At 46.9% G+C, this 21,118-nt stretch overlaps 1 protein-coding gene across 6 annotated transcripts; it reads right to left on the bottom strand.

The window, feature by feature from the left end:
• Positions 1 to 879: 879 nt before the first annotated feature.
• On the bottom strand, positions 880 to 20,639 carry si:dkey-230p4.1 (trichohyalin). 6 transcript variants are annotated; one of them, XM_042002372.1, is made up of 27 exons: positions 20,457 to 20,636; positions 19,304 to 19,442; positions 19,100 to 19,237; positions 18,898 to 18,960; positions 18,752 to 18,822; positions 16,950 to 17,115; positions 16,771 to 16,877; positions 16,164 to 16,517; positions 15,963 to 16,089; positions 15,760 to 15,891; positions 15,542 to 15,681; positions 14,429 to 14,590; positions 14,282 to 14,360; positions 13,778 to 13,855; positions 13,545 to 13,691; positions 13,361 to 13,470; positions 11,427 to 11,568; positions 11,159 to 11,352; positions 10,961 to 11,088; positions 6,786 to 9,367; positions 5,517 to 5,642; positions 4,897 to 5,436; positions 4,671 to 4,823; positions 3,309 to 3,458; positions 1,845 to 1,874; positions 1,641 to 1,703; positions 880 to 1,555 (listed from the first exon to the last, which is right to left on the bottom strand). In XM_042002372.1, exons 2-27 carry the CDS (start codon positions 19,439 to 19,441, stop codon positions 1,325 to 1,327), a joined length of 6,351 nt encoding a protein of 2,116 aa, XP_041858306.1. In that variant the 5' UTR covers position 19,442; positions 20,457 to 20,636; the 3' UTR covers positions 880 to 1,324. The 6 variants fall into 6 exon arrangements, with proteins under 6 accessions (XP_041858306.1, XP_041858304.1, XP_041858305.1 ...); XM_042002370.1 differs by having other exon boundaries at positions 19,100 to 19,442; XM_042002371.1 differs by having other exon boundaries at positions 18,752 to 18,819; positions 19,100 to 19,442.
• Between the last annotated feature and the right edge of the window lie 479 nt (positions 20,640 to 21,118).

The following is a 21,118-nucleotide window of genomic DNA, read 5'->3' as shown; positions in this document are numbered from 1 at the left end:
AAAAATAAATTTAAAAGTCATGTTATCAAGAGGAGCCTTTTTACCCATAAAACACATTAGTTAGGCACAACACAGCAGCCAGACCATCATTCTGCCGCCACCGTGCTGGACAGGACAAGTTCAAAATATAAAGAAAACAAATTAATAAAATAAAGTGTCAGCAGATACAAGTCCAGTGTGTAGAACTACTGTCACCTAGTGGTGAAGATGGGTATAGCACCCTGTGAATGTGTGAGTGGATCCAGTGGCCTCAGGTGCAGCCACAACTGCACTACAGGTAACTACTGTCTTCTTCTATGGTGCTTTTAAGGTGTTAGCCCGGACTAGGACCCACAGTGGACTGGACCACACCGGACTACGAGCCACAGTGGACCGGACCACCTCGGACTAGGACCCACAGTGGACTGGACCACCCCGGGCTACTATCCATAGTGGACCAGACCACCTCAAACTAGGACCCACAGTGGACCAGACCACCCCGGACTACGATCCATAGTGGACTGGACTACCACAGAATACAATCCACAGTGGACTGGACCACCCTGGATTATGATCCACAGTGGACCGGATAAACCAGGAATACGATCCGACTGGACCGGACCACCTTGGACTATGACCCACAGTGGACCGGCAGCTGGTCCAACATCCCCCACAAATTGGCCCCTGATACAAAGAGGTGGGTGTAGCAGAGAGCAGCAGGAGGAACTTCCTGTCTGTAATAACAACAACCTGCGGCTGATCAGGTCAGGTGGTCACATGTGGGCGGAGTCAGTGAGTCACATGATAGCTTCAGAGGCAGACAGGAAAACTGACTGTGATGCGTTCACTGACCGACGTTTAGAGAAAACACAAACACAGTTTGATGTATAAAATTTGGTTTTTATTTACACACAAAGTCAAATCTGATTAAATAAAAATAAGTAAAAAAAAAAATCAAAATCCATTAGATTAATGTGGATAAACTGGATCATAACCAGTCCGGTTCTAGTAGAACTGAATTCATGTTTCAGTAACTTTAGAGGTAAACAGGCTATGAACAAGATCCAGACTCAGTAACAACCAGATCAGAACCAGATCAGTTCTGGATTGGAACCTCTTTTGGGCCTCAGGGTATTCAGATCAGGAACAGTCATCAGCTGTGGGGACACCGGGTAAGGTTCTGACCTCAGACATGATCATGTGACTCTGTTGACCAATCAGAAGCCGTTCCAACCAGAGAACAGAGTTGTTCATGTTAGTCGTGAACAGGTGAGAGTCACAGGAAAGGCTCTGATTTGGTTGTCTTCTGAACTTTATTCTGGTTTCCGGTCGGTACAGTTCTGGGTCATGTGGACTGGCTGAAAGACAGCCTAAGCTCCTCCTCCCTCAGGCTGCGGTCCAATCTCTGTGTCTCTGACTCCAGGACAGACGGAACCGGAAGCCGTGTGACTGCCGCCAGCGAATCGTTGAGGTTGTGTCTCAGGGAGAGCAGCCATTGGCTGTTTCTGGACGACTGCTGGATAAACTCTGCCTTCTGTTGCTGGTCCGCAACCAATGAGAGACGGAGCTGACTCACCTGAAAGGGGAGGGGGAGGGTGACGTCATCAACTTCCACCTGAGATCTTAAAATACCATAAAGTTGTCTTCTGTTGTTTGCTCACCTCATCCTCCAGCTCTCTCACTCTGCTCTGCAAACGTTCTTCTTCTGTGGTGTTTGAAGACTCCTGAAAACACAAACACACACACACACACACAGACACACACACACGAAGAGCTGTGTTTTCATAAAGTCCAAAACTGTAATTAAAACACACACACTAACACCTGTCTGTGAGATCTGTGAGACCTGAGATCTGCTGTGTTACCTGTCGGAGCCGACAACGCTCCTCCTCCACCTGACACACACACACACACAGCAGAAAGAAAATTTGTTTAAAGTGAAAAAAAAGCAAAAAAAACAAAAAAAAAAAACAAGTGTGTTTGTTCTGCTATAATCGTGAGGACCACAGCAAGCTTTCAACCACTGGAGTGAGGACATTTTTACTAAGTGAGGACATTTTTACTAAGTGAGGACATTTTTACTAAGTGAGGACATTTTTACTAAGTGAGGACATGTTACATGTTGGCCAGCCACCAGCTCTTTGTTGTCATTAGCTCTTTTCCACTTAAGGATTTTTTTTCATTTGGCTGGGAATTTAAAAAACCTTGGCATATTTCCACCAACATTACCTGGGCAAAAAAAACTTTCCCTGGAGAAAGCACGTAGTAGATTCAGATTGTCCTCAAAATCTAATCACTTGATCCTTTGTCCATTTCAGAGATTTCCTGACAATTTCATCAAAGTCTATCCATAACTTTCTGAGTTATGTTGCTAACAGAAAGACAGACAAACCAAAGCTGACGAATACATGACCCGGAGGTAAAAGTTACTGGAAACCCCTTGAATGAAAACCTACTATTACAATGGCCTCCAAAGGTTATTAGGCTTCTCTCAAAGATTCAGCAGGGCCTCAGAAAAGTGGTAGAATGAGCAAAAAGTGAGCAACATTATAATTAATGTTGTTTACAAATAACTATGTCTACAGAATATAACAGAACATGTTCCATGAGGAGATCCTCACTCTGCTGGTTACACAATGAAATGTGTGAGGTCAGAGCGTGGTGTTTAATTTTACATTCACTAATTTTCTACCATTAATTTCAGGAATTTCAATACCATAAATTAATCACCAGAGTAAAAGAATTCCTGGTTTTCTGTGTGGTTTGTCTTTCCACCAAAAAGTTTTAGAAAATTTATTCGTACGAGGTTGATGACATTTAAGGAAGTACTAAAAGAAAATGAATTACACCTCCAGTCCAGTTGGTGGTGGTAAGAAAAAGCTGAAGGCAAGAACGAAGATACAATAAACAGCATCTGTCAAGACCGCCTCATCCTGCGTCTGACGTCAGCCACCATGATGGAGGACACTCAAACTATTCTTTAGTTACAAGTTCTTACTGCTGTGAAAACTGGGCCATCTGCACGGAAAACACGACAAAGACGATTGCAAACGCCCAAATGGCATGTACTACCATACAGTGAATAAATACTAGTAAATAAAGTATGTTCCACCCCTTCCGAAAAAAAAAAGAAAATTCCAAGAAATTTTTACCTGGCTAATGTTGGTAAAAATATGCAGATTTCCTTTCATCCATTGGTAAATGAAAACAGTTCCAATAGTAGCTAAGGGGCTAAAGAGCTTCTTGTAGCAGAGATGGTGGTCCTATCTCCGCAGGGTCAGTTTACCCGGTCCTCACCACACTGCTTAAACAGGAATGTGTGTTTCCACCTGTCTCAGCGTGTCTCTCAGAGCATCCCTTTCTCTCCTCAGTCTGTCTCTCTGGTTCTCCAGCTGAGAGTTCTTTTTATTCAGTCGTTTCTGGACCAGCTCCAGTTTGGCCACCAGATGCTGCAGAACCTCCAGTCTGTCACATACACCCTGTTTTACAGAGTTACCAGATTATTATTATTATTATTATTAGAGCTCGATGAATAAAATCCATTCCAATCCCCATCTCTTTCTGGAATTTTGTGTTTTATTATGAAACTCATTTTCCCAGTGAGTCTAGTTATGTCAGTGTAGAAGATGTCAACAGTTCAACAGGAATTTACCCATTTTATCATTATCTGTAAGTTCTTTTTTTCTTCTTGTGTTTTGTGCAGTTCAAAAACTTAGGGTGAGTCTGATGGAGGCTGATTTCAGTTTCAAATTCTGACATTCTGTCCATGTTTTCTGCATTGTGGACAGAAGATTTTATACCTGATCAGGTGCAAAACACTGTGTTCCATGTTTTCAGCATGTTCCATTAAAACGAGGAAGCAACATGAGCGAAGCATAAAAGAAAAGCAGGATGGAATGTAGCAGGAGGATGTCGGAATACAAACAAGTCAAATTAAGCTAATGCTAAGACCGCAGGCACATACATTAGCTGCTAACGCTAAGACTGCGGGCTAAAACGTTAGCAGCTAACGTTAAGACTGCGGGCTCAAACATTAGCAGCAAACGTTAAGACTGCGGGCTCAAACATTAGCAGCAAACGTTAAGACTGCGGGCTCAAACGTTAGCACCTAACGTTAAGACTGCGGGCTCAAACGTTAGCAGCTAACGTTAAGACTGCGGGCTCAAACGTTAGCAGCTAACGTTAAGACTGCGGGCTCAAACGTTAGCACCTAACGTTAAGACTGCGGGCTCAAACGTTAGCAGCTAACGTTAAGACTGCGGGCTCAAACTTTAGCAGCTAACGTTAAGACTGGGGGCTCAAACGTTAGCAGCTAACGTTAAGACTGGGGGCTCAAATGTTAGCAGCTAACGTTAAGACTGGGGGCTCTCACATTGGCAGCTAACGTTAAGACTGCGGGCTCAAACGTTAGCAGCTAACGTTAAGACTGCACGCTCAAACGTTAGCAGCTAACGTTAAGACTGCGGGCTCAAACGTTAGCAGCTAACGTTAAGACTGCACGCTCAAACGTTAGCAGCTAACGTTAAGACTGCGGGCTCAAACGTTAGCAGCTAACGTTAAGACTGGGGGCTCAAACGTTAGCAGCTAACGTTAAGACTGCGGGCTCAGACGTTAGCAGCTAACGTTAAGACTGCGGGCTCTCACATTATGTTTGCCTCTCACATCCAGCGACCAATCAGAGCTGTGCTCACCTGGTCTTGGTTAGACTCAACTCGCTGGCCCTGCCCCTCTTGATGGGCTTTGTCCCGGTGGCCAATCACAGCAGCCTCTGTCCTCTCCAGGGCCAATCGGACCCGGTCCCGGTCCCTCTGCAGCTCCTCGGTCCTTACAGTCAGAGTGTAGACCTGAAGATCAGAGACCAGATCTCAGACTGGATCAAACTGGATCGAACAGGAGGACAGGTGAGCTGGTTGTTACCTGAATTTTACTCTGCATGAGAAGCCTCCTCATCTCCTCCTTCTCCTGCTCCTCCTCCTCATCTTCCTCCTGCTGCTCCTCCTCAGGAAAAACAGACAGACCTACCTCTCCTTTTTGTCTCTGACCTTTCCTCCTCTTTCTGTCAGTCTCTTCTCTCTCTTCCATCACCTGCTTCACCTCCTGTAGCTCTTTCTCCTTGTCCTCCACTCTGGACTTCCATTCCTCCTCCACCTCCTCCTGTCTCCTTTTCAATGTCTGTATGTCTGCGTGCAGACTCTTCAACTTCTCCTCCCCCTCCTTCTCCACCTCCCCCACTCTGCTCCTCCAGCTCTCCTCAGCCACCATCCTCCTCTTTTCTGCTTCCTCCAAGTCCTCCACCACCTTCTTTTTCCTCCTCTCCAGAGCCTTGACTCTGGCTCTCAGCTCCTCTACCTCTCCTTGCTTTTCCTCCACCTGCAGGTTCTCCTCTCTGATCCTCTCGAGCTCGTCCTTCTTCTCCTGCAGTGTGCTCCTCAGACGCTCTCCTTCTGCATGGCTCACCTGCATGAAGATGAAGAAGACCAGACCAGAACTCCTGAACCAGACCGGAACACCTGGACTAAACCAGAATACCACCATACCTGCAGGAGCACCTTCAGCTTGGTTATCTCCTCCAGTGCCTTCCTCAGCCCCTCCTTCATCTGCTCCTTTTCTTCCTCCTTCTCCTCCTGTCTTACTCGCTCTCTGCTAGCGTTCAGGTCACACACCTGAGATGTGAGCACACACATCAGCAAAAATGACCTGGACCACCTCCTGCAGGTGTAGATAGCTGTTTGTCCACCTGCCAGCAGGGGGCAGAGTGGAATGGAGGAAAGTTCCAGATCTTCTTCTTGGTTTCCATCTTCTGTCCTCAGACCATCTCTGATTAAAGATGTTCCCACAAAATCTGCCTATCCATCATCCACCCAGCTCTGTATCATCCACCTGTCTGTCCATCATCCCCCCGTCTGTCCATCATCCACCCAGCTCTGTATCATCCGCCCGTCTGTCCATCATCCACCCGTCTGCCCATCATCCACCCAGCTCTGCATCATCCACCCGTCTGTCCATCATCCACCCAGCTCTGCATCATCCACCTGTCTGTCCATCATTCACCCGTCTGTCCATCATCCACCCAGCTCTGCATCATCCACCCGTCTGGGCATCATCCAGCCATCCCTTTGTTTGGGGGGAAATTCTACATCAATTTGGGGGGGAAATGGCTCCATTTTTGGGGAAAGTTGCTTCATTTGGGGAAAAGCCACTTTGTTTTGGGAGAAAGGCTTTAACCAATCAGAGACTTCATGTGAACTTCTTTAACCAATCAGAGACTTCATGATAACGTCTTTAACCAATCAGAGACTTCATGATAACGTCTTTAACCAATCAGAGACTTCATGATAACGTCTTTAACCAATCAGAGACTTCATGATAACGTCTTTAACCAATCAGAGACTTTATGATAACGTCTTTAACCAATCAGAGACTTCATGATAACGTCTTTAACCAATCAGAGACATCATGATAACGTCTTTAACCAATCAGAGACTTCATGTGAACTTCTTTAACCAATCAGAGACTTCATGATAACGTCTTTAACCAATCAGAGACTTCATGATAACGTCTTTAACCAATCAGAGACTTCATGATAACGTCTTTAACCAATCAGAGACTTCATGAGAACGCCTTTAACCAATCAGACTTCATGTGAACTTCTTTAACCAATCAGAGACTTCATGTGAACTTCTTTAACCAATCAGACTTCATGAGAACTTCTTTAACCAATCAGAGACTTCATGAATCTGAGAAGATGGAAACCAGGAAGATGATCTGGATCAGAGACCGGAATGTTACTCTATATTTTTGTTTACCTGCTTCTGGAGGGAGCTTAGGTTCTCCTCCACACTCTGCTGGACTTCTCTCAGCTCCTCCTGAACCTCCTCCCTCCTCCTGTACTCCTTCTTTAACTCCTCCTCAAGGATATTTACTTCTTCTTTTTTCTTCTTTAGATCTTCTTTTGACTCCTCCTTCTCTTTTTGATCTTTCTGGATCTCCTCTTTAAGAACAGACACCTCCATCTCACTCTTCCTCAGCACCTTCTGCACCTCCTGTCTCAGAGTGGCCACCTCCTTCTCCGCCATCAAAAACTCCTCTTTTAACTGTTCCTTCTTCTTTTGCTCCCTCTGCACCTCCTCTTTGATAGCTGCCAACTCATTGTTGGTCCTCAGCTCCTCCTTCACCTGCTCCTCCATCTCTTCTCTAAGAGATCTAACCTCCTTTCTCCTCTTCACCAGCTCCTCCTGCACCTCCTTCTTTTCCCTTTGCTCCTTTAAAAGCTCTTCTTTCATTAGTAAAACCTCCTTCTTGCTTTTCCACAGCTCCTCCTGCACCTCCTCCATCTGCTGCTTCTCCTCAAGAGCTTTATTGCTGCTTGTCAGCTCTGCCGATCTCTGATCCTCCTCCCTCTTTCTACGCTCCTGCTGCACCTCCTCCTTCAAGGCTGCCATTTCTTCCTGCACCTCATCCTTCTCTCTTTGCTTTCTCTTCACCTCCTCTCGGAGAGCTTCCACCTCCTTCTCAGATCTCCACTGCTTTTCTTCCCTCTCTCTTTGCTGCTTTCTGACCTCCTCTCTGAGAACAGATAACTCCTCCCTCTCCCTCTGCACCACCTCCTCCATTTTTCTCACTTTTACCAACAGGTCTGCCTTCTCCTCCTCCAGCTCTCTCACTCTGGACCTCCCTCTCTCCTCCTCCAGGAGCTGCTCATCTCTTACAGTCTCCATCAGCCTCCTTTGCTCCTCCTTCACCTCCTTAATTTCATCCTCCTGCCTCCTCTTTTCCTCCCTTACTTCTTTCAACTCCTCCTGTGTCTCCTTCAGTTTGCTTTCTAGCCTCCTTTTCTCCTCCAGAGTCCTCCTCATCTCATCTTTGTACTCCTTCACCTCCTTCTCCATTTCTTCCAGTCTATTCTCCAACTTCTGCACCTCCTCCCTGGCCCTCCCCAGCAATTCTCTCTCATTCTCCTGCTCATCCTTCACCTCCCATACTTTCTCCTCTAGTTTAATTTTCTCATCCTCCAACTCCTTCAGCTTCTTATCCAGTCTACTCCTCTTTTCCTCCTTAGCTCGACTCAGAGCCTCCCTCTCTCTCCCTGCCTCCTCCATCTCCTCCATCATGGCCCTCAGCTGCTGGACCTCCTTCTCCTGCTCCTTAAGGATCTGATTGAGCTTTGCCACCTCCTTCACCTGCTGCACAGCTTTTTTCTGCCCCTCCCTCACCTCCTCCTGCAGCCTGTCCTGGGCCTCCTCCCTCTCTCTGGCTCTCCTCTTCGCCTCCCTGCTCTCGGCCCGCGCCTCCTGAAGGTCTCTGCTCTGGGAGGAGATCATGGCGTCTTTTTCTCCTGCCTCCCTCCTCTCTGTCTCCAGGAGCGCCTGGACTTCTCTCAGCAGCTCCTCTAGCTGCTCCTCCCTCGCCTCCTTCAGCATCAATTTTTCTAACAAGTCCTGATGCTCCTTCTGTCCTTCCCTCTCCCGCTCCTCTGCCAGCCTCAGGCGCTCTTTCAGCTCCTCAACCTCCTCCTCCCTCTCCCTCACTGCACTTATCTGTCGCTCCAGGCTGCGCTCCCTGCGATCCACCTCCTCTTTCACCTCCTTACACTCCTCCTGGGCCACGTTCAGCTTCACCCTCAGCACCTCCACTTCCCTCCCTTTCTCCTTCAGTCCCTCCATCACCTCCTCTTTCTCCTTGTGCAGTTTCTCCTTCCATCTTCTCTCCTCCTCTCTGTCCTGCTGTAAAGAAGAGATTTCTGTTCTTAGTCTCTTAATCTCCTTCTCCACCTCCTCCTCATTTGCTCTCTGCATCTCCTCCTCCTCCTCTGCTTTGCTCCTCAGTTGGTGCACCTCCTTCTCCATTTCATCCTTTTCTCTTTCCAGTTTCTCAATCCGGTCACAGAGCGCCTCCATTTCTCCTTCCCTCTGCCGCTCTACCTCCCTCTTCTTCACCTCCTCCTCTTGCAGCCTGGCCTCAGTCCTCTTTATCTCCTCTTGTAGTTTCTCCTTCTCCATCTCTGCTTGCTGGATTCTCTCCATCATCTGGCTGAGTTGCGTCTCCCTCTCTGTCACCTCCTCCCTTAGCCTCTCCACCTCTATCTGCCACTCCTCCTTCTCCTCCACCAGTCCATGGATTCTCCTCCTTAGGGCCTCCAGCTCTCCATCCTTGGTTCCAAGCTCCTCACTCAGAGCTCCTCTTTCTCTCTGCCAGGCTTCTTTCTCCTCCTTCCTCTCCTCTTCCTCCTCTGACCTCCTCTTCCTCAGGTCCTCTGCCTCCCCCGTCAGCCTCTGGATCACCTCTTGCAGCAGACTCCTCTCCTCCTGGGTGCTCTCCCTCCTCTCCTTCTCCTCCTTTCTCCTGGCCTCCTCTCGCTGGAGTTCTCCTCTCAGACACTCCAGCTCTCCTTCAGGAACAGAACAGAAAACTGTTGGTCATAAACCGGACTAATGAACTTGGAGGATGATTTCACTCTGCTGTTCTGTTTCTGCAACTTTTTCAAAAAGGAAAAGCGAAAAATTTGGGGTTTTGCATGGAAACGTGCAAACAGCACCTCAGATGTCTGGTTACATCAGTTCTGTGTCTCAGACAGAAAAATCCCAAAGTTTACACCAGTTAGCGTTAGCACGCTGTGATAGCGCACCGTGTTAGCATACTGTGATAGCGCACCGTGTCAGCATACTGTGATAGCGCACCGTATTAGCATACTGTGATAGCGCACCGTGTCAGCATACTGTGATAGCGCACCGTGTCAGCATACTGTGATAGCGCACCGTGTCAGCATACTGTGATAGCGCACCGTATTAGCATACTGTGATAGCGCACCGTGTCAGCATACTGTGATAGCGCACCGTGTCAGCATACTGTGTCAGCATACTGTGATAGCGCACCGTGTTAGCATACTGTGATAGCGCACCGTGTCAGCATACTGTGATAGCGCACCGTATTAGCATACTGTGATAGCGCACGTATTAGCATACTGTGATAGCGCACCGTGTCAGCATACTGTGATAGCGCACCGTGTTAGCATACTGTGATAGCGCACCATATTAGCATACTGTGATAGCGCACCGTGTCAGCATACTGTGATAGCGCACCGTGTCAGCATACTGTGATAGCGCACCGTGTCAGCATACTGTGATAGCGCACCGTGTCAGCATACTGTGATAGCGCACCGTATTAGCATACTGTGATAGCGCACCGTATTAGCATACTGTGATAGCGTACCGTGTCAGCATACTGTGATAGCGCACCGTAGCTGTGTCCCAATCCAGGGTCTGCACAGGTTGCGTAGTCTGTAGCCGGTTACCGTTGGTGAAATAAGACATCTTACCTAGCAGACGAGAATTTCCCTCGCTAAATAACATTTGAATCACGTGAAATTCCTAAGTTTTGCACCTTAGTGAACATCAACACAGACAGAGTTGCTTCTATCTTTCGTTTTTAACTGAATAATGTAAAAAAAAAAAATCTGTTATCATTCTTTATTAACCCCTTAAAAAATCCAGGAATATCTAATATTAGATGATTTTAATGCCAGCGTTTAACAAGCTTTTTTACTGTATTTGGTTTTGGTATGAAATCTATTTAAGTAAAAAAAAAAACAACGTGCTTTGGAGCTTTGTTGCTCATTCACCACTTTCTTGTGTGAAATGAATTCTAGGAGAAAAGGAGCTGAAGGATCCACCAGCGGCAGCCTTCCGGACAGGCCAAACGGAGACCGGGTCTCCAGGCCCAGGATTTGGAGGAGCCTCCCACATGGGACGGGGTTCGTAGCCACTGTAATGCATGTAGTGAACCCTAACCTGCACTTTGAAGAGCGCAGGCTGGGACACAGCTTAACAGAGTTAGCTTTAGGGTGCAGTGCATGATGGTCTATCTCCACCTGTAGGGAACATAATGTGATGTGTGTGCTCATGCAGCATGAGGCAGAAACGTTGGACTTGGTTGAGACTAGAAGTTTCAGCTACGAAACAATGGCGCCACATCACAGACAGACCTTGGAAGGTGTGTTTGGCCTGCTGCAGCGTCTGGATGTGTGTGTTCAGCTGACACTTCTCCACCTCTGACAGGGACAGCTGCTTCTGGTGCTGACTGAGCTGAAGGTGGAGAGACACCGAGAGAGACCTGCAGGGAGAGAGAGACTCTGAGTATAAACACACCGCATCGTCTTTTTGTCGTCAGGTGTGTTTTCTACCTGAGCTCCTCCAGCTCCTCCTCCAGCTGCTCCTTGTGCCTCTGCAGACTCCCCTGCTTCTCCTGCAGCCTGCTGCTCTCCCTCTGCTGCTCCTCCTGCTGTCTGTCCCTCCTCTTCACCTCCTCCTCCAGCTGTCGTAGCTGCTCCTGAACCTCCTTCATCTCCTCGCCCACCGACACATACTGGGAGGTCATCTGAGCGAAGCACACCTCTGATATGATGCATGTTTCCATGGAGCTTAGTCACATGTCCATCACCTCCTCTTTACCTCCACCAGCTGCACTCTGGCTCTCTGCACCTCCTCCTCTACAGAATCCAGCTCCCTCTGCTTCTCCTCCACCTTTCCCTCCAGAGCTCTCCGTTCTTCTCTCAGCTGGCAGAGGAGGTCAGCATCCGCCTCCGTCTGAGCTCTGAGACACAACACCCTGGTTTAAACTGGCTTTATTCTGTTTAAACTGGCTTTATTCTGTTTAAACTGGCTTTATTCTGTTTAAACTGGCTTTATTCTGGTTTAACTGGTTTTATTCGGGTTAAACTGGCTTTATTCTGGTTTAAACTGGTTTTATTCTGTTTAAACTGGCTTTATTCTGATTAAACTGGTTTTGTTCTGATTAAACTGGTTTATTCTGATTAAACTAGTTTTATTCTGTTTAAACTGGCTTTATTCTGTTTAAACTGGCTTTATTCTGTTTAAACTGGCTTTATTCTGTTTAAACTGGCTTTATTCTGGTTAAACTGGTTTTATTCTGATTAAACTGGCTTTATTCTGGTTAAACTGGTTTTATTCTGATTAAACTGGTTTTATTCTGATTAATCTGGTTTTATTCTGGTTAATCTGGTTTTATTCTGGTTAAACTGGTTTTAATCTGGTTAAACTGGTTTTATTCTGGTTAAACTGGTTTTATTCTGATTAAACTGGCTTTATTCTGATTAAACTGACTTTATTCTGGTTAAACTGGTTTTATTCTGGTTAAACTGGTTTTATTCTGATTAAACTGGCTTTATTCTGATTAAACTGGTTTTGTTCTGATTAAACTGGTTTTATTCTGATTAAACTGATTTTATTCGGGTTAAACTGGCTTTATTCTGGTTTAAACTGGTTTTCTTCTGTTTAAACTGGCATCATTCTGATTAAACTGGCTTTATTCTGTTTAAACTGGTTTTATTCTGGTTAAACTGGTTTTATTCTGATTAAACTGGCTTTATTGTGGTTTAAACTGGTTTTATTCTGGTTAAATTGGTTTTATTCGGGTTAAACTGGCTTTATTCTGATTTAACTGGCTTTATTCTGGTTAAACTGACTTTATTCTGTTTAAACTGGCTTTATTCTGGTTTAAACTGGTTTTATTCTGAATAAACTGGCTTTATTCTGGTTAAACTGGCTTTATTCTGTTTAAACTGGCTTTATTCTGGTTAAACTGGCTTTATTCTGATTAAACTGGTTTAATTCTAGTTAAACTGGTTAAACTGGGTTTATTCTGATTAAACTGGTTTAATTCTAGTTAAACTGATTTTATTCTGATTAACCTGGTTTTATTCTGGTTAAACTGGTTTTATTCGGGTTAAACTGGTTTTATTCTGGTTAAAGTGGCTTTATTCTGATTAAACTGGTTTTATTCTGATTAAACTGGTTTTATTCTGATTAAACTGGTTTTATTCTGGTTAAACTGGTTTTAATCATGTTAAAATGGTTTATTCTGATTAAACTGGTTTTATTCTGGTTAAACTGGTTTTATTCTGGTTAAACTGGCTTTATTCTGGTTTAAACTGGCTTTATTCTGGTTTAAACTGGCTTTATTCTGGTTTAAATTGGCTTTATTCTGTTTAAACTGGCTTTATTCTGATTAAACTGGGTTTATTCTGATTAAACTGGTTTTATTCTGGTTAAACTGGTCTTATTCTGATTAAACTGGTTTTATTCTGATTAACCTGGTTTTATTCTGGTTAAACTGGTTTTAATCTGGTTAAACTGGTTTTATTCTGTTTAAATTATCTTTATTCTGATTAAACTGGTTTTATTCTGATTAAACTGGCTGTATTCTGATTAAATTAGCTTTGTTCTGGTTAAACTGGCTGTATTGTTGATAAACTGGTTTGCCAGTGCTGGTAACTCCAGTGTTGAACTGTTGATTCAGGTTTTAATTGTAGAACATACTGGATCTAGGTCTCAGGTGTGATGCTATGATGTGGAGCTGAACTCACCTGAGCAGACTGCAGTCGGTCTTCAGAGTTGTGATGTCTCTGTGCAGACAGCTGTTCTCTGACCTCACAGCCTGCAGCTGTGATTGGCTGTCTGACAGCTCAGTCTCCAGCTGCAGAGACAGGATGTGATGAGTCAGCTACCAAGGAGCCTCTGATCCAGGCAGTCTCTTAGAAAGTAGTTTACCTGCAGTAGCTGCTGGTTCAGGTCCGTCTTATCTGAGACCAGAACTGAGTTCAGGGAGGACATCTTCTCCAGAGCATCCCGTGCCTCCTCCAGCTCCCTCCTCAGCACACCATCAGCAGTGGACAGACGCAGCACGATGTCCCTGGACTGAGGGACAAAGAGAGGAGGACGATTCTAAAATCCGTTTTTATGCGAGTCACGTTCAGGTTGTCAGATTTCTTTTCGATCAGAACCTTCTGCAGGGCGTCTTGAACGCTCGCTGCTTCTTCTTCTGCTCTCCGTTTGTCCAGCTGCTCTCGCTCCACCGCCCCCTGCAGGAGGAGGACAGAAGCAGATTTAGAACGACTTCGACGTGAGAAACGATCCAGAAGAATCAGAAAATTCTTTTTGTACAATTACATTCTTTACAACAAGACAACTTTTTAAAGTGTAATTTCACTTTTTTTATATTAAAAAAGAAAGTTAAACTTTTTCTTTAAAAAAAATCTGTTTTTTTTAAACATAGTTCCTGTAGTATGTCTTGTAGAGCAGTGTGCAATAACCACCAGGACAGGGGACAAGAGAAGCTCTAACACTGCTTTATTCCTCAGCTCGTTATACATACAGTCCGTCCTCATTATGTGTCCTACTAACACCTACGCACATTGGTTCCTACTACACATTCACTTCTGCTACAGCTCCTTTTTCAAATGAAAGTAAAAGACAGATTTCTTCTCTGCAACAGATTGACTTTTTACCTTCAGATTGTGGATCTGGACTCTGAACGTGGATTCTCTCTCCGTCAGCTGAATGTTCTCCAGCAGCTCCGTCTCCACCCTGAAACAGAACCAGAATGATGACATCACAGATGACATTGCAGATGACATCACTGCAGGAGGACGTACCGTCTGTGTGTTTCTGCCTCCAGCTGTTGGCTCCTTGCTGTCAGTCTCTCCTCCTGTCTGTCTCTCTCCCTCCTCAGTCTGTCGTTCTCTCTTATCACCTCCTCCTCCCTCCTCTGCACCTCCTCCACCTGCAGACGGAGGGAGGACGACACCTCCTTCTCTCTGCAACAGAGCCACCAGGTAACACATGAAACTATCTCTGCTTCAGTCTTCTTCCCAAACATCAGTTCAATGCAGTGTGTACCTGCTCGGTACATCCAGGTGTGTGTGTGTGTGTGTGTACCTGCTCGGTACATCCAGGTGTGTGTGTGTGTGTACCTGCTCGGTACATCCAGGTGTGTGTATTAGGGGTGTTAGGGGTACAACTTTTTAACTTCCGATACGATGCTGATATTGATGTGATACGAATCACGCAGCCTTTTACTTTTCTGTAGCGGGAACGTGAGAAACCAGCTGATGTTCCTCAGAGAACAGCATCACCAGCAGGTGTGAGACTAAACCGACCCATTTATTATTAACCAAGGGTCACAAAAACAAACCTTAAACATAAGAAAATACAACAAATCAATAAAAAAGACCCTGAAAAATAATCTCAATAAAGCCAATTTAAACAAAAACATCTCATTTTAAAGTGCAAAAAACGATTCAAGGTCACTGCTTATTTTGTTACTGTCAGTATTAAAAACTAGCAAAAATAAATTTAGTCCAACTGGTCAAAGTTGAGAGTCCACAGCTTGAATTTCACTGGCTGCCCAAAACAATGTATTCATTGCTCTTAGTCTTCGCAAAAATATAGTGTAAAGAAAATTTATCACTCAAATAACAAGAGCAGAAAACTTAATCAGTGAGTTAAGTAGAAGGACGACAACCTTCCTTCTCCTCCAGCTGGGAGCTGCCAGCCTGCTCAATGAAAATTGATGCTAAGCTAAAAAGCGTCTTGCTAGTTTTTTGTGATACTGCTTTAAATGCGCGATGAGGTTGGATGGTTCTGTTTGTGCGCTGGATCATGTCGCTGCGCTCTGGATCCGGACGCTGCGCGCTGGATCATGTCGCTGGATCCGGACGCCGCGTGCTGGATCCGGTACCGGGTCGGGACACCGCCAGTGTGTGTACCTGCTCAGAATATCCAGGGTGCGTCTCAGCTCCTGCTGTGTGTGTTGGAGCTGTTGCTGGTTGTCGTCTTCCAGATGTTTCAGTCTCAGCTGCAGAGACGTCCTCTCCTCATTGAGCCGCTGCAGGTTTAGCTCCGCCCCCTGACCGCACAAACACACCTTCAGATCTAAACTCAGACCTGGACTCAGACCCGAGATCAGAGCTTAGTGACCTCTGACCTGCAGCTTTTCATGACTCCACTGCAGGACACTTTCCCCCTGAGACAGGACAGACAGCAAGGAGGACAGGTCCAGACCAAGGACGCCGTCTGAGGAGATGCTGGGAGACTGACCACTGCCGAGGACTCTGGACTGAGGACAGAGAACGCTGTGAGCTCCACCTGCAGCAGGTGGTGGAGGTTCTGATGGAGGCTCCAACTCACCAGTCGGATCACAGCGTGGCTGATGGACTGAAGACTTCTCTCTGTTTCTCTATGTCTCTCTACCTCTCTCTGTCTCTCCACGCTCTGACTTTCCACTGCCTGCAGGGAGCGAGTGAGCTCCACAATCCTATCAGAGAGAGAGAGAGAGAGAGGTGAAGGAGGTGCAGACCTGGAACTTCATGAACCACAGCATCAGTTTACCTCTCCTGTAGCGCCAACACCTCAGACTCATGGCGGAGCTTCAACTCTGACATCTCTCCCTCCGTCACCTCCTCCTCCTCCTTTTCTTTGAGCTCCAGCTCTCCTATGGAGAAGGTTCCCAGTGTGGAGGGAGTGATGAGAGGAGGAAGAGAGGATTGTGGGGGAAGGAGGACCAGTGTTGAGCACAGAGGCGAGGAGGAGTGATGAGGGTTGTCAGAGAGAAGAGGAGGAACAGAGGAGGAGAAGGGGTTGTTGTGAGGAGCGCCGAGTCTCAGGGAGGAGGAGATGGAGTCACAGCTGGAGAGAAGTGACAAGGAGAGACGAGCAAACTCCGCCCTCAGCTGCCACAGATCCCTGCAGAGACCAGTCCATCAGAACCGGGTCGTTAATCAGAGGTGTGTAAATAAAGTTGACCTGAACTTTAGAACATGAACACTAGACGAGAAGACCAACTGACAGCGTCTCCATGGCAACACCATGGTCAACACATCCTCAAACCTGCTGCTCTCACTGGGCCACTGTCTTATATGCTGATTGGTTCAGTGATCCTGCAGTGATAGAAGCAGTGATCTGATTGGACGAGCAGCTGTGGAGGTGAATCACTGACCTGTCGACAGCTGTTTTCACCAGCTGACAGTGGCGTCTCAGGCCGACCACGAACCTCCAGACCGACAGCAACTGGTCCTGGTGATGACCCACATGACTCGACCGACACTATGCACGCACACACACACATCAGATTAATGCTGTTTGGTGTGACAGGCACCTTGAAATCAAACCCCACACCTCCTCCTCTCTCTGCCAGTCAGCATCTCTCTGCTCTGCCTCCTCCACAGCTCTCGTCCAATCAGCTGTTAGCTTCTGGAGGTCTTCTCTCAGGGCCTGGTTGGCCTGCTCTGATTGGCTGAGCTGCTCGCAGAGCCGTGTGTTGGTGTCAGCCAGACTGATGGACCTGCAGACAGACTCACACATGAGTAACAGCTGAGTTCATTTACACCAAACCAACCTGAAGAACCAGAACCAGAACCAAGCACAAGTTCCTGCTGGGTTCTCACATCAACAAACGGAACATAAACATACCACAAAGACGACTCAACATGAACACGGGTATAAAGTTAGCCGTTAGCTTCCTGCTGCCACCTTCCTCCTCACTCATTGGCATTTCTGTCAGCCAATCAGAGTGCTCCTACCAACATTTGGAATTTATAAAATCCAAACCTGGCAGGAAAATGTTCCTACCTCCACGGCAACTCTGACCCAGGCGTATGCACAGAGTCTGGGAAACGGCAACACCACCGGTCCAGAATAAAATGGGGATGATGAGGTGGAGAGTCTGCTGCCAACATTTAGCAGTCAGGAAAAGAAGATAAAAAAGTAGCTTTAGTCATTTGTTCTGAGACCCAGCAGAGGGACAGACTGGAGGTCTAGAAGTCACGCAACGCTTATGAAAAACACAAGAGGTGGATTTCCTTTATTTATTTATTCTTACACAATCATTTTGTAATTGTTGTCCCAGTTTCCATCAATAGCAGCTGCAGCTCCTTGTCCACCTGGTTAATAGTGGTGATGGTGTCCCTCTGCACCTGCAGGACGTCCTCTGAGGACACGGTGCTGCTACCAGTCTCAGGTGAATCTGTACATGTTCGTTTTCTAGATGAAAACAAATGACTAAATGAGCTGATCCTCCTCTCTGGCGCCTTCCTCTGACACGGCGTTGACAGCATCTCCTCCTGCTGCCTCCTCCACCTTTCTGACCTGGTGATGACCACGCCGTCCCCACCACATAAAACCTGCTCTAGTTTTCCAACGTCGTCCATCAGGATCTCAGTCCCACATTCCAGAGAAATCCTCTTCTTCCCTCTTTTCCCTCCCGAGCCGTCATGGAAATGATGTGACCTGACCTTTTATAACCACCATGTGGGCGGGGCTAGACGCTGCCTCACGTGATTCTGATTTATAAACGGGAACAGACGTGGGACGTCCATGCACATGCTTTTAGAAATCTTAATGTTTTTGTGCGCCGCGTTTCCTGTTTACCCAATGGACGCCCCCTGTACGCTCCCTGTACGCCCCCTGTACGCCACCTGTACGCCCCCTGTACGCCCCCTGTACGCCCCCTGTACGCCACCTGTACGCCCCCTGTACGCCCCCTGTACGCTCCCTGTACGCCACCTGTACGCCCCCTGTACGCCACCTGTACGCCCCCTGTACGCCACCTGTACGCCACCTGTACGCCCCCTGTACGCCCCCTGTACGCCACCTGTACGCCCCCTGTACGCCCCCTGTACGCCACCTGTACGCCCCCTGTACGCCACCTGTACGCCACCTGTACGTCACCTGTACGTCACCTGTACGTCACCTGTACACCACCTGTAGTCTGCTTTGCTACGTCCAGATGCCAGTTCTCTATGTTGGATCAGACCAAAACCACACTGATAAGTTCAAAGTGACGAAGCGACAGACAAGCATCCACCAAAACGTGCATGGTGGACGCCATCTCTGTGGTGCGTTTAGGTGCAGTTTGTTTATTCAGTGGCTGGTTCTTCTCTGTTTATACGGTGTGTTCGCTACATGTCTGTAAAACTCACCTCTGCTGTTCCTCCTCCAGCCTGATGAGGGCGCTCTCCAGTGTGTGGCTGTGTTCATCTCTGAGCCTCTGCTGGAAAACAGACGACATGTGAACGCTGCGGTTCTGCAAGAACAGAACCTCTGGTACCGAAGAAGCACCACTGACCTCAGTGACTTGATCCAGCAGCTGCAGGTCCAGACGGCGACACCGGTCCTGGTACTCCATCACCTGCAGGAAAAGGATGCAGGTTAGAATGACGATGACGGAAGGAGCCATAACAGTGTGCTGGGACTGCTCCTCCCCCTGCTGATTGTTACAGGACCAGAGGCTCCGCCCCTCTCTCCACAGCTCCTTCCTGTGGCCTCACCTTGCTCTGCAGGCGGTGGATCAGCAGCGCCTGTCGGGCCTCCCTCTCCCTGCCCTCCCTGAGCCTCCTCCTACACCGCCTCTGCTCCTCCTCCTCACAGAGAGAAAGGCCAAGTGAGGGAGACACCGTCTGAATCAGCTGGGGAGAGAGAGAGATGTAAAGGTTTGATTTCTGCTGATGATCACATGACCTCATCCTCCTCACCCTGTCATTCAGAGCTCGATTCCTGGACTCCAGTTCCTCTCTCTCTGCTCGACTCTCCGCCAGCTTCTCCTGCAGATGACACACTTCCTGCTCAAGCTCCGCCTTCTGCTGCTGCCAGCCAATCAGACCACACTCCATGCTGACAGAGACACAAGATGATCATATGGATTACTGTTGGATGGATGGATGGATGGATGGATGGATGGATGCGAAGGATGGATAGATAGATGGATGGATGGATGGACCTGAACCTGAACAGACAACTCATGGCTTATCTCGGACTGCTGGAGCACAAAGAGGATCCTCAGCAGCCAAAACTGAACAAGGATTTCACCACATCACCAGAGTCCCAAACACAGACTGCAGCCACATCTCAGTAAAAACATCACACAAGGAATTCTGCTCCGTGGACAGGAAACGATGTGCGCGCGCACGTCTGAAATATCAGGGTTTTCTTGTACTTACACACATTCTACACACGGCTGATAAATGCGGATCCAGGAGAACTATTCCTGGAAAGTCCTTCAAGGATCCAGGAGAACTATTCCTGGAAAGTCCTTTAAGGACCCAGTAGAACTATTCCTGGAAAGTCCTTCAAGGATCCTGGAGAACTATTCCTGAAGACGACTGAAGGAAATATCAGAAAGCTTCTCTAAAAGGGTTCAGATGTGACCACCACCATGTCCGCGCTGTGGCCGGACTGAACAGAACCGAACCTTTACTTCTATTCAGAACCAAAAATCATTTTACTGCGATAACAATCCAACATTCAGCATCTAAACTAAAACACAGTTTGATGAAAACGGCAGAAAGGGAACAAACCCAGATCTGGAACCGGAACCAGGACGTCCTCCAACAGAACCTGAAACTCTCACCGTGAACCGTTCAGGTGTTGCGGATAAGTGTCGGATATAATCTGTGTTAATCCCACTGTGAAACTGCAGAAGCAGCAGAACGTAAAAGGCGTCGGTCCGACACCAAAACGAGTCCAAAACCTGGACCGAACCAGGTCCTGCGCTGCCGTTTAAGCCCCCAACTGATTAAGAACCAGGATTCCAACCCGGGACCGGGCCCTGGTCAACGGTTCCGTTGCTTCGGGTAACGTTAGCCGCTTAGCATGCTAGCATGCTAGCACTGAGAACAAAGTTCTTACCTGTAGATGTTGCGCGCGCTTGTGTCACAAACAGACACGTCGGGACTTTTAAACGTTTAACGTGAAAAATCCGCTGCCGGTGTTGGCATATTCAAACCGGGAGCCTCACCTTTCACCCGGACACCCACCGTCACGTGACACGGCCCAAAACAACTTTCCGCGGTTTCCATAGCGACACCTGCCGACCGGAAGTTTACAACCTCAACTTTATTTACATTCCTGACATTTAAAAAACACAAATGAAACTTACCTGTTTGATGAAGCTGATTTCTTTCTAATAAACAGATAAAGGAATCAACTGGATGAAGTTTACTCCACGAGACTGTGATGCTACTCTGGTTCTGGATCCTGACAAACTGGTTGGCAGTAGAACCACATGAGGTTTAAACAGGATTCCAGAAGTTTTCAGGAATATTAAATAATTTTTTCATATCACAGGATGATAAACAGAATTTTGAGTCCATTTATTTATTTATCTGATGTCCAGACCAGAAGATAACTTGTTCTGTTTGAATTATGTCTAAAACTGAGGATATTTTCAGTCGCCCAAAGATCCGTCCTATAACAGATCCTGCATCTTCTGACAGAAACCATTAATAACATAGCTGTAAAAAAAAAAAAAAAAAAAAGGTTGGTCTAAATGTGGCGTTGAAAACACACCA

Source organism: Melanotaenia boesemani, chromosome 12 (assembly GCF_017639745.1).
Source record: "Melanotaenia boesemani isolate fMelBoe1 chromosome 12, fMelBoe1.pri, whole genome shotgun sequence".
Taxonomy (NCBI): Eukaryota; Metazoa; Chordata; class Actinopteri; order Atheriniformes; family Melanotaeniidae; genus Melanotaenia; species Melanotaenia boesemani.
This window is presented reverse-complemented; position numbering and strand designations above follow the sequence as displayed.